The sequence below is a fragment of the Suricata suricatta genome, chromosome X, assembly GCF_006229205.1.
Source record: "Suricata suricatta isolate VVHF042 chromosome X, meerkat_22Aug2017_6uvM2_HiC, whole genome shotgun sequence".
Classification (NCBI taxonomy): domain Eukaryota; kingdom Metazoa; phylum Chordata; class Mammalia; order Carnivora; family Herpestidae; genus Suricata; species Suricata suricatta.
The window spans coordinates 109337257-109353241 of record NC_043717.1 but is presented as its reverse complement, the minus strand read 5'-3'; the positions used below and the strand labels follow the sequence as shown (position 1 = coordinate 109353241).

At 54.4% G+C, this 15985-nt stretch overlaps 1 protein-coding gene across 1 annotated transcript in view; it reads right to left on the bottom strand.

Moving 5' to 3' along the window:
* Positions 1 to 15985, bottom strand: part of ZNF185 (zinc finger protein 185 with LIM domain) — an 86649-nt gene that overhangs the window by 47612 nt on the left and 23052 nt on the right. The window contains exons 2-4 of the mRNA XM_029929884.1: positions 2510 to 2588; positions 2217 to 2340; positions 1730 to 1795 (exon numbers count right to left, since the gene is read on the bottom strand). Of these exons, the coding sequence (XP_029785744.1) occupies positions 1730 to 1795; positions 2217 to 2340; positions 2510 to 2543 (224 nt within the window). The 5' untranslated portion in view covers positions 2544 to 2588. The remainder of the gene's footprint in view (positions 1 to 1729; positions 1796 to 2216; positions 2341 to 2509; positions 2589 to 15985) is intronic.

Genomic DNA, 15985 nt, shown 5'->3' with positions numbered 1-15985 from the left:
AGCATCTGTTACAGAGGGGTCTCCTCTAAACTCAAGCTTTCCCCTGGCCTTTCAGACCCCAGAACTCCCCTGAACAAGAGGTCTTCTGGGATTGCTGACCACGCTCCCACCCTCTATTCTCACAGCTGGAGGCTGCATGGTCAGAGGCCTGGGGCTGTGGCACGGCAGGGAGAGCCCGAGGCCCCAGACCTGACCACACAGCCCCCTGTGGGGAGGCTCATGAGGGACCGAGGGATAGAACCAAGGGCAGCTCCCCCACCCTTCCTGCTCCTTGGGGCCTCTCTCCTCCAGCTCCTGAGATGCCCACATCACAGTCTTGATGAAAGTTTGGGATTAGGGGGCATGGCTGGAAAACAGACTGCACATGCTGCGTGTCTTCTGCTTGGGAGAGACGGAGGGGGCTCAGAGGACCAGTAGTGGCACGCAGCAGAAAGCTGTGACTTTAGGGTGCAGGGCAAGAGACGAGGATTCAGCAGATGGTGTTTTTGTCTAGGAAGAGAGTAGCTGAGGACTTGAGAAGCGGGGGTAGTGGGTCTAAGGGAACCCCATTCAAGCAGGTGGGAACGGCAGTGTTCTGCATCATGACAGACCCTGTCCTGAATAGAGACGACAGCTTCCTGCAGATGACAAACTTTCAAGGACACTTAGGGTGGGACCTGAGAAAGAAAGCTCACTTCTCCCCATCTTACCACACAAACACACTTGGCTTGGGGAGGCTAGGCCCTAGTCCCTGGCTGCCCCTTGGATCCACTCCGTTCTTCAGAAGAGAAGGAGAGCCAAGGTTTATGTAGACTTCCGGGTATCCCTGCTCTAGACCCCGAGTCACAATGCACCGGGAAGTGCTTTCTAAAAAGCCCCAAAAAGAAGCCGAGGGTGAGAACCACACCATCCTCAGGCCTTCACCAACTTGGCCAACTGCAATAATCACAATCCATGATTCTCTCTTATATGTCCATCTCTCTATTTGGTTCATGCCTGTGTTCCCTGCTAAGATGTCAGTTCCCTGAGGAGAGAACACAGGACCTGGCTGGTATTGGGTGCCGAGTCAGGGAGGGGTGGCGATGGGCAAGTCCATAGTTGTCAGAGGCAGCCCCGGAGACTTAGCAGTGAACTTGGATCCCTCCCTTCCAGCTGCTGCCACTGCCTCTGTCAGCACCTGAGAAAGGCCCTGTCACTGCCTTCACTGCCACCACTCACTGATGGGGCAGCGCGTCAGAGCACACCTAGACACCAATAGTCAAAAGTCTTCCAAATACGGAGGGGGTGGGTTGTTCCCTTTGGCCAGCGTCAAAATATGTCATCCTGAACTTGGGAGACCGTTGAAACAAATGTGTCCGTCTCCTCTGACACACTGATTCCTCAGTGCGCTCGCTCAGCAATCAGAGCTACCTATGGGAGAGTCCCGTGTGAGTCTCAAAGCCGAGTCAACCATCCCAGAGATGCTGTCTCACCCCCTACGGAGACTGCTCAATGTCCAGTGTGCTGCTGGAACCATGGAGGCCCATTAGATAGCCAGCCTCAAGGTCACAGAGCAAGGCCAGGGACCTGACCCCAGTGACACCCGCACTCCCTTTCCCAAGAGGGAGCAGAGCAGAAAAACCTGTCTCTCCTGTGGATTTGAAATGATTCACTGCAGATCCTGACATGTGCTATGAGTTTGGGCTCCTCCTTATCCCCTGAAGACTGCGGCATGAGGCCCACCCACCGGCCATCGGGCATCACCTCTTACCTGGTCTTCAGGACTTCCCCAGCTGATGAAAAGGATGTGGCTCGACTCCGACCGGGGGGCAGCTCTCTGGAGAAAAAGGGACCCTGAAGGAGTGGCTCCCTGCCATCAGCCACCCTGCAGCCTCCATCCTCGAGGTTGCCTGCTGAGTCCCAAGCGGGTGACATGGGGTACAGCACATGCACCCCAAGAACTCGGCTCATCATTTCCCTCTCCCCTCCTTCCCTGGCCTGCCTCCACATTCCACAGGCAAGTATGTACATGCCCACTTGGCATCAAGGGCTTTCTCACCCTGTAACTTTGGCTGAGTCTTGCCTTCAGCTGGATTGCTTTCCTGTGCTCCGCCCTCCCCAGCTGGCCTGTGGCCACATGTCCCGGCTGAAGTCTGAGTGGTGGAAGGCCGTCAGCATCCCCAGGTATCCACAGGCCCCTGTGGATCACAGCCGCACCCCACCTCATTGTTGCCGGCCTGCTAGCCTCCTGGACTTACAGGGTGTGGCCCTCCGATTCATCCCGCTTGGTGATCCAGCTCTTGTCCCCCTTCAGCGTGGTCCGAACCTTCATCTGCTTGAGGACGTTATTGCGTTCCTCCTCACCTGGTAGCAGTGGCTTCCCTGAAGAGGGGCAAGGCCAGGCAGCCTGAGAAGGGGAACCCAGCCCCAGGACCCTGAAACCTCCCTTCCAGCCCTCCAGATATGCTGCTCCCATCCGGCTTCAGTGCTTGTGGCCCCTGCAAGGCAGGTCACACACCAAGCCTGGGAGAAGAGGGAGTCCAGGTCTCACCTTTGGTGCTGCCTCCAAGAGCTGAGACACTCATGGCACTTGCTCTGCAGATTCCTTCTCAGTTGATTCAACAGCGCTCCTGGGGCCAAAGGCAAGCACATGGCTTTTCACTTCATGCATTGATAATGGCTCACAGGTCATCATGTGGTCCCTGACTGCCCTTTGGTTATCGGGAAGCAAGAGTTGGTAGAGTTTGGGTGGTGGGCAGAGGACAGGGAGTGAGCACACACCGGACCTGCCACTGGCTGGTGGTAAAACCACCTGTCTGCCTAGAGCTGCTCACTTGGGGAATGGGCTGCCATGAGGCTGTCTGTTCAACAGCTAGCTTAAAGGGTAGATCACAACTCCCCCCCCACCCCCCAGAGAGTTCTGATGGCCAGATTCCCAGCCCAGGTGAGTGTAGAGGAAAGAGTGGCAGCAGTGGAGCCTCCACAGGGCAGGATTCCTGGGGGCTGGCACTAGTAGACTCGGAGGGGCTCTAGGAAGGGAGGGGGCTGGGAGACCAGCTGCTTTGGAGTTGGACGATCTCTCTTGGTCTTTAGTAGCTGTCTGACAGACCTTGGGCCAGCCAGCTAATGTGTCCAGTCCACCTCACTGTCTTCATTTGTAACATGGGATTTTAAAAAGTCTACCCTCAGGACTGCTATGAAGGCAGAATGCATCAATGTTCTTGCAAATGCCTGCCACCACCTGGCAGCTGGACAGGAGCTAAGCAGCAGTGAGTCTCAACTTGTCTTCACTGGGAGAGGGGACTGTCAGCAGTCCTCAGTAAGAACCACCGAAGCCTGAGAGTGTGCGGCCCGTGTCGGTCAGGGGATTGCTCCATCTTCAGTGGGGAAAGCCCACTACAACTTCTAGTAGTGCTCAGGGACCAGGTGAGGGTTAGAATCTAGTAAGGGATTGCTGTTGTGCTCTGCTTTCTCTTCCTCTCTCTATTCTTGCCCTGCTCTCCTTCCTTGCCTCCTCTCTGCCCATGAGCCATGTGTTTCCCTCCTGTGGCCAGTGAAAAGTGGACCACGGGGGTCTCCAAGGCCTTCATAGCACTGTGAAGGTCTTTGTCTCAGAAGGGACTGGGGTGACCAAGCTAACTATCCAGGCTGGGAACGGCCCAGTGCTGCAGGGAGACAGAAGGCCCATCTTGTGGGTCTAATCCTAGCCCTGGCCTGCCACAACTAGCACTGTGGGCCAGTTGTGGGCCTCAAGAGAAGGACTGGAGATTCAGGCAAGTGGGCATGATAGGAAGGAGGGGCCTGGGACCTGCTGGCACAGTCCTAAGGTAGAGCAACCTCCCCCTTAGGAGCCTGCCACCCTCTGGGCCCCTCCAGAGCCAGGCCCTGCTGCCAGCTAGCAAGGCCTGGACATGTTTCCTTACAGGTCAAGGGCACACTAAAATGGTTAAGGCAAGGGCCAAGAGCAAACCAAATTTGCCACGTCAGCAAGAGCTGGCTTCCCCATAAACTGCACTGAATGAGCAGCCCAGGAGGCCCAAAGCTGCTGCGTGCCAGGAATGGCACCTCATCACAGCAAATGGCAGCCCCACTGTTTAGCCAGCCCCTGCACCAAGGCTGCTATGTCAGAGTTCTATTGAACAGAACTCATTCCATAGGTGATCCTTGGACCACATACATTCAACTGTCCCATCCCAGCAGCCTGTGGAGTAGCCCCACTGGGAAGGGCACACAGACGCAGTTGCCACCTAGGATCTTGGCCCCTCAGTCTCCTGGTGCTGCTGACTGACTGTGGGACGTCGGGCCAGTCCCGCACCTTCTCTGGGCCCCAGCTCAAGGCCTCCTACTGCTGAGTCTTTAGGTTCCCTCAGAAATTCATCAGTTTCCCCTTGACAAACCTGTTTACCACATTGCCTAGAAGTTTCCTGCCAAATCAGAACCAAATGAGCCACCTCCAAAATCAGAACAGACTCACACATGCAAAATGACAGAGGCCGGGGGTCACTGGAAACTTCCTGGCCAAAGGGGCATGGACACATGTAAGAGCCCAGGGCAAGGGAGGGTGGGGTTGCTTTAGGTCCCACGTGCACAACTAAGACCCCAGTCAGGAGACCCAGGGCTTATTGCTCCACCTCGCCAGGCAAAGGGCAGGGCTGATGCTGCATCTCAGAAGGCAAATGTCCTCTTTTGATGGGACAGTAAATCTGAAAATGTCAAGAAGTAGTCTTCCCATGGGATTGAAGAAGGCATCTCTTTGGAACAAGAGGCCTTTAAAAGGATGAACCCCAGCCAGACAGATGGACACATGAGGTCTGAATCGATGTCCTACCTGCAGAGTTGGCTTTTCCCTCCACTTCACCAGTCCCTCCTCTCCCTGCCCCCTCTTTCATCTGTGCCTCCTTCCCACAGCTTGGCCCACATCAGCCCTCACTTCTCACTCGGCTTCTGCTGGCTGTTCTCCATCTCTAAGCCTGGGGGGAAAGTCTCCAGTCCCTGGACCCAGCTACTTTTCTCACAAATGCCCCTTGATGTTGACAGTGTGCTCCAAGAAGACCATGTATCTCACTATCCCTAGAAGGTGGCCCTGCCACCGTAATTCTAATGCCTTTGCTTATGCTGATCACTCCCACCTGGGATGCCCTCCAACTCCTCCTGCTGAGCTGAGCCCTGCTCCTCCATCAAGGCCCACCTGTCTTGCCAGCTCCTACTCCTCCTGGGTTCTCCCCTCTTCTGACCTGGGTGCCTTGATACTGTTGATCAAAGTCTTCCCAGATAAGACCTGCTCCCTCCACTAGCCTCAGAAAGAACAAAACCCAGACACCCCCTCACACCCCAACACATACCCTGCACTGATTATCTGCACTAGAGTCTGGAAAAAGCCATGCTTCTGACTACCCATACATTGCCACCTCTCCTCGGACCCAGGTCTCTTCTGAGACCCACCATCCCCTTCGTCCCCAATCAATGGACAGCTGGAAAAACCCTCGCTACAGACAGGAACAGCTGTGAAGAATGGGGCGCAGACCACTCAGGAGTAGGTTTCCCAGGTAGCACTCGCACACTGCTGGTGGGCAGGCGAACGGATGCATCTTTTCAGAGGACAAATCTCTATATGCATCGAAAGCCTTGAGAGGCTAAGACCATTGGTCCAGCAGCTCCCCTCACAGCAATCTCTCCTAAGGAGACAAATGAGTAAGCAGAACAAAGTGTACAAGAGGGGTGGTGTCCCAGTGTTGAGTATAATGGTAAAAATTAGGCAGTCATCTAAATTCCCAACAGTGATATTTAAACACAGTATGATTCATTATTTGAGCAAACACTATGCATTTATTACAAATGATATGGATATGTAATGGTATTTAACAAGCCTTCATGTATATGGTTCCCATATAACATTAAGTAAAAAATTTTAAAAAAGGTGTAAGATGGTGCCGTTTACTTAAAAATATATGTACATTACAATGAACAAGGAAAGAAACATCTGAATGGATATATACCAAAATATTTTGGTCCTCTGTGTATTCTATTTTTCCTATCATGAACGTTGTGTGATAAAGACTAAACAAACAGTGGTTTAATCAAATGAAATGGGAGCGGGGCTGCTTGGAAGGCTAATGATGGATCTCAAAAGTTGACGCAAGGTGAGCAGTGCCAAGGAAGGGCTGGGAAGTGAGGAGAGCCAATGGATGCAATGGGGAATTCTCTCCTTCCTCCGGGGTAGACTTCCTGGGGGAGGCACCCTAGGCCTCTGGGGCCCCCCTGGGCTGCTCTGAGCAGAGCTTTGTTGCCCGTGGGCACACACACTACCTCCTCCAGGATCCTGGGTCCTCTTTACACACAGCTTGGATGGGAAAGAGAACAAGTATGCATTTTGAAGGTGTCTCCCACCCCACTTCTAGTCTTCCTATTCCTTGGGGCACTTGGGCTTCTTTCACAGGCTCCTAGGCTTCCCTGGCCATCAGGGAAGGGCCACCTGGCCTGACAGCTCACATCTTTGCTCCTCATCTCTAAGAGGCTTCACACGGCTGTGACACTGTCCCACTGTCTGGATCTCAACCTCCTCATCTATAAAGTGGTGCCAAGCCATGAAGCCCATGAACTTGCTCATTGGGTCTCCTCCTGGCAGGGTATTCCCAAGCCACAGCATTGTCACTGCCTAGAATTTGGCACCAGCTCTTTTCCATCCCATAGTTAAGGTGTCATGATGTTGTTGGGTCCTAATCTTCCAAATGGCCTGTGTGAGTGCATCTCTAGTTAGGATAGCTCTCTGTATACTCTTTCAGTACTACAGTTCCTGCTTCTACCTTGACAGGAAGTCTCCTGGTGCCTTAGGAATTGTTATATTGCCCTCCTTAGGGGCCTGGCCTGGACCATTAAAGGAACAGGTGGCTTATCAGCCACTTTCCACCCTAGCTGTCCCTCAGAGGGCAACCCCTTGTGCCAAGTCCAAGCAAAGCCGTATCCCCGGCCTATACCAGCCTGTCTCATGGCAGCTCAGGACCAAATATAAGAAGTTCTCCTGAGCAGGCCAGGCCACCTCAGACACTAGATGGGTGCCCCCAGCCCACTCTCCTGGCCCTTCACACATTTCTTTCTCCTTCTTCCATTAGCCTGCAGCTGTTTCTTGGGGTAGGAAGGAGGAGCATCCTTAGCAAGGATGAGTGGGCAGATGGGGACAGGCCCTCCTGATGCAGATGGCCTCTGAATGCACCTTGCCCCCAGCTGCTGAAGCCTCTCAAGGCTTTCCAGCAACCTCCCAGGGAAGGGGCCTCTGGCCCTGATTGGATATAAAGAAGGAAAGAGCCAATGAGGGAGGCAGTAGCCAGCCTGGTGTGGCCAGGGAGTGGAGCTGGAGCTAATGCAAGCAGGAGCAGACGCAGGCAGAAGGGAGGGAGCCAGGGAGTTGCAAGACAGTGACGCAAATCCCTGGCTGATGCATGAGGAGACAGAGATGGAGAGAGAAGCAGCAGGAGGAGGGGCTCTGCCCTACAAGGACGTGCTCTGCCTCCAAGATGAGAAGGCTAATTCAGAGAAAATTTTCTAGAATTGCCGCCCAGCTTGACTCTCCGTGTTGTGCACACCCCTCTTCTCAAGCAGGCTTGTGTTTCTTTGCCCTTGCAGCTACCTCTTTACTGAATGGCCTGGAGCCTCTGCCCAGGTAGCATGTCCCAGAGGAGCCCTCAAGTCCCACAGCCCCTTGGCTAGTCGCTTTCTGACTCACACTACACTAAAAATGTCTGTATTTCCCACTAACCTGGAAGGAAAAGGAAACCACAGAAGAGGAAGATGGAGTAGAGGTACAGAGTCCACCTCAGGCAGATACCACAGCAGCCCTGGACCTGGCGGGGCATCTGCCCTGGTGGCTGTCTCTGGACCCTGAGTGTCACGCATCCTGGAGTCCTCAGTCTGCTGCTGCTCTCATGCCAGCCTGCCCCAGGACCCAAATGCCCCTCCCCACCTCCCCCAGCACAGTTGGGATGGGCTGGCTTCTTCCAGACAACTGGGTGAACACCAACGGGCAGGCAAGGTGGCTGGGCCTGTGAACACAAACAGCCTGGACATCTGTCCCATGGGCCCACCTCAGCGCCAGCATCTCTGGCCTGGGATCTTTGTACCAAGGGCTTGTTGACAACAAATGGGTGGCTGGGGAATGGGGGAATGCTGGGTGCCAGGCAGGGATCTCCAAGGCAAACTGGGATGGAAGAAGAACAAAACACCCTTAGCTTTGCACACAAAGGAGCCGCAGCCAAAGGACACAGGCGTTGGGACTTGTCTGAATGCGTGTGTGCTGGGCGCTGGCCACACTGAGCAAGCATGAGTGGGCACAGCACAGACAGAACAAGAGGCGGGGCTTCTTCCCCAGAGATGAGTTTTGACCATGTGTACCCAGAGGGCTGAGGGGGAGCCTGGCTGGGTCTCCCTATGTGTACCACCTTTCTGTGGGCCCCACCCCTGGCTGGTGGGGATCACACGCAGTTCTGTCTTTTGGAACCTGAGCCTGTATGTAACTCAGCTCTGGGTAGACCCCTTAGGTGTGAGTCAGGAGTTGGCTGAGGAAGCGGTGGGAGAGGACAAGAAGACATAACCCCATGAAGGGCCCATATGCCCAAATCCAGTGACAAAATATGGATGTGGCAAGTGACATATACATGAAGGCATCAAGGCCTTGGGCTGCCCAGTACATGGGCCGGTTGCTGGGCCAACCTCAGGCCACGTTTGAGTAAAGGCCTGTCTGTGAGCATTTTCATGGGGCTCCAAAGCAGGGAGCCCTGAGGGAGGCAGAGCCCCAGAATCACTTCAGCAAAACATAAGGGCTCCCATCTGGGTCACGAGGGAAGAGGTGAAGTGATGAAAATCACCTTGTCTATCAAACAACTTGCTTCTAAGATGAGTAACCCCAGCCAGTTCTGACCCTTCTGCTGGGCGCTCTCAGATGGCCTCAGAGAAGTCAGCTGGCCTGACAGGAAGGACACTCCTTTTTCCCATGGGACCTTGGCTCCCCATCATTGGGTGGGGGTATCAATGACTAAACTACGGAAAGACAAAGCCTGCAAGGAGGACTCCAGCTGTCATACCTGTTCCTTCTTGCCTCCCTTTAGCAGCCTACGTTGGGCTCTACAACCCCAAGGTCTAGCTCTCCTGGCCAGAATCACTCCACACCTCCCTTCTGGCCCAACTGGTAATGGGGGATTCTGCGCACGGGGATGAGACTCTTGCTCATTCCCAGTGTAACTTCTCCCTTTAGACCCAGAGCCATCCGCGGCCCCAAGATGGGGGGAGAGCCTGAAGAAAAGACCCTGTTGCTTACGCCCACCTTCTGGAATGGGCATCCAGGTCCTAGGAAATGCCTTTGAGCTTCAAGGTTAGAGTCCTCCCTTGTGCATAAATGCCCATGAGAGGCCCCTCTTAATCCCCTTCAGGGTAATGAACTATACTAGGATTGGTAGGTGTGGGTTACCAGGGGAAGGGCAACATCAAGGTAGTCGAGTCTGTGCGCTAGAGGTCCTGTAAGCACCAGAAACAGAAGCTAAAAAGGGGGTAGGAGACCATGCTTGTTCAGGTAGCTTTAGAGCCAAGCCAGCTGGGCTCATTACCTGTCATTCCACGGGAGAGAGAGGCACACTCATGCTGACAGAGATGTGCAAGACTTGGCCAAGGCCAAGAAGCCACACATCTGTGATGTCTCTTGAAAGTCGGGTGCAAATGAAAGACCACTAGACAAGGAGTCCAAGTTATGGTTCTGTCAAAACAAGTCACTGGACATGTCACTTTCTCGGGTTGAAGAGAAAGTCCCCAGTCATGGGGGGAAGGCATGAGTCACAGTGCAGCCCCTCTGCTCATCAGCAGGTCCATGGGACCCCATGCGGTGCTGTTTTCAGAGACCTTACCTCCCTGTCCTGTCCTCCCTCTGCAACAGCCCCCAGAGGTCAAAGGCCTAAGATGCGGGGCAGGCTGTGGGACAGGCGCTCCCAGGAGGCTGCAGCAGGAAGTACAAGGATGAGTTGGCATGCACTCCATATGCCAGGCTGAGAAAGGCCTAGATACAGAGATGAATGGAGCGAAGCCACAGGCAGGATATAGCATGGAGTGTGAAGGGGCTTGGGACGCCAGAAGTCAGGGAGTGTGGTCTCCACACCCTGCTTGGGTGCCCTCACCCAGTCCTTTCTGAAGGCACTTGGCCTGATGTCTAGGTTTGGACCCAGGCCAACACTCAGGCAGCCAAGGGCTAGAACGATCAAACGTTTTATGAAGCAGTCTCCTGTGGCCAGGTCTCCTGAGTGAGGACATTCTGATTCCCAGTCTCAGTATCTGGCAAGAGGACGATCAGCAGACAGGTTGCTTTCCTCCTGGAAGGGGCCATTCAGAGGCCTGCCAGAGCAATGGCTGAGCAGCTGGGTCATGTCACAGCTCCCCAGTCTGCTGCTCAGCCCACAGCTCCCAGGAACCCCAGTGGAGCACAGCACCTTGACCTGCATGTGATGCTCCAGTCCTAGGGAAGCCCACATGGAGGCTAATAAGGCAGAAGGAAGGAGGTGCACCACATGGAAAAAAGAGCTGGAAGAGATTTGGATTACAGAGGGGAAAATGTAATATGGAAAAAGAATGTCTTGAGGGGGGGATATTTGTAAATGTGCTTTACAGGTAAATGAGTTCTACATGAAGTCTGGAATTTCACATTCCCCTAGCCCACCCCCAACACCCCAGAATCTAGACTTCTCGGCGTCAGTGCTGGAAGGCCCTAGGAGGCAGGTGTCTCAGGGTCTGACGCGGGCCAGCTCTCTCCAAAGGCAGCATAGAGCTCAAGTCCCAAGGGGGCAAAGGGATCCATAGCTGCCTGGCACTCTTGACGGGCCAGTATTCCTCCTGACTCTCCTGTGCACATTTTCTAGTTCTCCAGAGGCTGGATACAAGTGACTTCTTGGGTGACTGGGCCATTTCAGAGGTGGCTTGGCCTCAGGGGCCCGCAAGGACTTCTTGGCAGGGCCCTCTGAGATGCTCTGTGGAGGCCAACTGTCTGGGCGGGGTTGAAATGATGGGGATAGCAGGGCCCATGAGCCCTCACCCCGATGAGAAACCCTTGCCAGAGCCATCTATAGGAATTATTCCCACTGTTCCCGGGGCCTCCACCTCCCGTGCTCGTGCTGTAGCGTAAGAAGAGTCCCAGAGAGACCCTGGGCGCTCTCCTGCAGGGCCCGGGCTGGCTTGGTCCCTCACCCTCTATATCCTTGAAGCCTGGGAGCCAAGGTGACCTTAAGCTCATGCCAGTGGGGCTGACAGGCTGTCCTCATCTGCACACAGACAGCCAAAGGGGTTGAGAGGGACTCAGGGGTGATAGAGCCCACCCCTACCTCAACCAACTCCCTCCTCAGGAATACCCCTATACGCTCAATACAGCCACCTATGCAGCCTTTGCCAAAGCAGGCTTGGTGACACACAAGTCCCCATCCCCCACTTGCCCCTGACTCACACCGGCCAAAGGCCAAAGAATTCCTTTTGTCCTAGTTACTAAAGCTCAAGGGGAAAAGAGGTAGCAGCCCCCTCCCCCCACCAGCAACATGTCCCACCCCAGCTGACCTTGGGCAGGCCCCCTCCCAGCTACTCTCTCCCCTTCCTGTCCACCCTTACCTATTACCAGTGCCCCCAGTTTGTGATAAGAATGCGGAGACTCAGAGAGGAGAAAGAATTTGCTTAAGGCCACACTTTCCTTTATTCAACAAGCATTTATGGAACCTTGACAGTCAGACTGGGTACTGGGCAGACAGACAGACAGACAGGAGCCTATTGCAGCCCTTCTAGGGCACTGCCAGAGTGCTGCATTTCCCAAGAAAGTGCCCTTGGCTCAGGCCTTCCCAAAAGAACGGAAGAACGCGTAGGAGCTCATCGGGCAGAAGTGGTGAGACAGACCCTGGCTTTTCGCTTTGTTTTTTTAGTCTAAAGCAGGCATTGCCCGACGTAAGCGTTTTCACTCGTTCTTATGATTGGAACCCCTGCCACATGAAGCTCTCTGGAGAGCGGACCTAGTCATCAGAAAACGGTGTGCTGAGGGGCGCCCGGGGGCTCAGGCGGGTAAGCGTCCGACTTCGGCTCAGGTCATGATCTCATCGTTCGTGGGTTCGAGCCCGCGTCGGGCTCTGTGCTGACGGCTCGCTCAGAGCCTGGAGGCTGCTTCCGATTCTGTGTGTCCCTCTCTCTCTGACCCTCCCCTGCTCATGCCATCTCTCTCTCTCTCTAAAATAAATAAAAACAACAGTAAAAAAAAAAAATGGTGTGCTGAACCAATTATCACAGGAACCAGACTAAGAGGTCCAAGGCCAGGACCACCGGCAACAGCCTGCAGCAGCACGAGGTGTGCCCACCACTGGCCCCAGAGGCCAGGTTGCCTCTCTGACCCAGGGCATGGCCATGGAGCTCCACAGCCACTTCCACTGCCACCACCAGTGGCTCCACTTCTTGGTTCCCTGTTGCAGTGGGAAATGAGCACACTCCCCACGGGAAAAAGCTAGGCAGTGGTTCGGAAAGTGGCCTCTGGGTCCCTCCAGAATCCAAAACCCCTGGGACATGTGTTTAGATGTAAGTTGTTGCCTCTCCACATTAGAGTTTGACAATAGGGCCTCTTAACCTTTCATTTTCCAGTCCCTTCTCCACCCAGACCTGTCCCTCCTGCTCCGCCCCCCGCCCACAAGCCCTTCTCAGTTCTCAGTCAGGGCTGTGCCTCAGTGTCCAACACAGGCAAGTAACCAGAAAACGTTTAGCAAGCGCATGCGTGGTTATCGGTGAGACAAAGTAGCCTGGCTCCATTCTTAATGCTCGAGTGAGTCTCGGGTGGGTACCTCTCTGTGCCTCAGTTTCCCTTTTGGAAAAAAGAACTGCTACAAGCCCTGCCCACTCCCTGACGCCCCCATGGCCACTCCTCAACGAACATACTGTCACAAAAGTGCTCCTAGGTCAACTTCCCCCTTTCTAAAGAAAATTCTCACAAAAGTTCACAGTGGGGGGTCCAGATGAGACTTTGAGGGAGTGCTTTGTACCATTTTCACAACTTCTCTGTGAGTTTTAAATTAATCCAAGATAAACCGTTAAGAATTAAAACAGTAAACATTATTTTTTTAAAAAAAGAAAGCAAATCAGATTTTAGTAGGCATCCAGAAGTGAATCTAAGAATTAAGTGTTTTGCGGCAAATATTTAACTGTGGGTAGACACCATATGCATCACTGGTACAGACTGGCAGTGACCTTTAAACCATTATTCTTTAGATGGGGAGCCCATGTGCCTCCCAAGCTGGCCCCATCCTCAGCCTTGGCCATCACAGCCACTGAAGGAGGACACTTCTCTACAGGTGATGAAACCGAGGCCTCCGAAGGTCGTGTGGTGCACTCGGGTTTGCACAACCGACGGTGTCTGAGCTGGGATTTGAACCCATCTGAACTCTGAGCTGCTCTCCTATCACTAGGCTGTAAAGGCACCTCCCTGGTCCATCACACACTCTACTACTGTTCATCTCTCTGCTCCACTTCATCACTCTCCTGTCAGCTCGCTGAGCCTCAGAAGTAATGAGGCCAACCTCTCCTGAACATCTCTCTCAGGCGTGTGGGTCCCCCAGGTACGCTGCCCCTGTCCTGGCATCAGCCACCTCTCTGCAGGCGCAGGGGAAAGGAATGCACAGTCCCTGAAGGATCCCAACCACAGGAGCCAGAGGCCTGGGGCACCATGTGGGTTGCTGCTCAAAGCTCTGAAGCCATGGAAAATGGCTCTGCTCTTCTCCAGCTGTGGTTCTAGCCCATGCCAGGAGTGCCTGGCAGTGGGGGCAGCCTCAGGGCTCAGCAAGCAGAAAGAAAGCTGGTGCTATGTAGGAGCTGGCACCTTATGGGCTGTGGCTTGAAGCAAGATCCAGACCAAAGGGATCAGTCACCCGTGGAGGCTGAGTGGGAAAGGAAGAAGGCAGGCTTCCAGCCTCCAGAGTGCATTGAGCCAGATTTGGGACTTTTCTTGCCAGGCAACTGAGGACAGCTACTGATGCCTATGTGCCCTGCTGGATCTCAGGAGGCTACATGGGCACTAGGCAGAAACACAAGGGGCACCAGACCTGCTGAGGGAGGCTGAGGTGAAACACTGTCCACCCCTGGGGTCCAGGTCCTCTGGACTCTCGTTGACGAGGAAGTGAGGTGGACAATTTCGATGCTGGTGGTTGCTCCCTACTGAGTGGCTTTCCGTCTCCCAAGCTAGCCTGTCACTCCCTGGGGCAAGGCCTGCCTCTGATTTCCCTCCAGGCCCCCACTGCCCAGCTCTGGATGGGACATATAGGAGCTTAGGAAGAACTGGCTTTGGTCTTTCAGGAACAAGGGGAAGGCTAGACTCACGGAGCCCCAGTGGATATATACGCCTTCACCTGGCAGCTGCTGAGCTCCTTCCCTTACTTCCAAGCCCTCCTCTTCCAGGAAGCCTTCCCTGATCCTCCCAGTCAGGGCTGCTCCCTTGCTCCAGGCTCCCATGGCCCCCTGTGTTTATGCCACTCAAAGCTGCAGCACCCAATATGGAAACGGGCCACCTGTTGCGGACTTGTGAATGTCCAAAGGGTGGAAACCAACAGATCTGAAGCACCTGCTGTGTGCTGCTCTGGTATCTTCCATCAACTTACAATAGCTGAGTATAGGGCCCCCAGGTAGGCCAGGGCATCTGAAGGCCGGGCCGGGAAGGCGGAAGGGCTGGGGCTGATAACTGAGGGAAGGGGGTAGGATGAGTGAGGTGCGTCTGCTCCTTCCCATCCGGGGATGGCCCAGGGGTAATGAGACAAACAGCAAACAGCACAGGCAGCAGAGCATCCAGCAATCTATGTCCTAGCTGGTCGCTTCTACGTGGCAAGCAGGGCCTTTGAGCTGGCCTCTGGGCTGCCCGTGATTTTTTCAGATGAGGCAGTGGAGACCGAGGGAAGGTAGGTACATCCCTTGCTTCCCCTCTCCCCCAGGCTTGCCCAGAATTATGTGAGCTGGTGAGGAGGAAGCAGGAATACAGAGCGTTTCCCCACCGCCCAGGCTTACCAATCTGTCCACGAGACCCTGCTTCCAGTCTCCAGCCAGGTGCCATGACCAGAAATCTAAAGGGCCATGAGACCAAAGCAAGACTGGTTCCAGGCGCAGGAAGCCTCAACCACTGCTGGATGGGGTGGGAGGGAATTTCTCTGTCAGGGTTCATGGAGTGTGATCCTGAGACGCATTGCCGTCCACAACGTCAGAGAGAGCTCCGTGCAAACAGCTCGGTGAGAACACAATTCCTACCGCATATCAAATGTTCCAGAGGCCAGGCCCACTCAAACTGACCTTATCTGAACCCCCAGCAGCCTTAGGTGGGGAAGAGCCCTGGTGTGTTACCCCCTTGGACTGACGGAGCTGCCCCGGCGCCCCCAAGCTCGGAAGTAGCAGAGCAGACAGAGATGCTGAGCATTCAGTCTTCCTGAGGCCAGGTATCACTCTGCCTTTGCAAGGAGGACAAGGCTCTTGGCTCCCCTGCCCCCATCCAAACAATTCAGCCACAGAGCCCATTTGCTGCAGATCCTGTTGATAACACTCAGTGACACTTGATTCGGCGCCTTCTGTCTGGGCAGCTACCTTTCTGGTAACCCTCCAGGAAACGGCCCTGTGCCCAGCACATGCTCATCACAAGCAATCCTTGAGCCCCCTGCTCTGGGCTCCACGGTGAGCCAGCCTCTGGGTCTCAGTGTTCTTATCTATAAAATGGACACAAGGTAAACTAGCTGATCTGAGATGCCCTGATTCTTTTGCCGGCAGTCAACTCTTAGAGCACCTTGGCCCCAGGCCATTCACTAACAATCAAACCCTCTCTTCCAGAAAGGGACAAGAGAGAGGAACCAGGCCAGCCTTCCCTACCTCTCTAGCTTAGTCTTTTTGCTTACAGAAAAAAACAGAAAACCAAGTGCACTGCCTCCTTGGTGGAAGCCCAGGAGGAACGCGTGGAGCAGGTAAGGGTCATGGAAGGGGAAAGTGAGGCCCTGAGCTGTCCCCGCCACCTGGC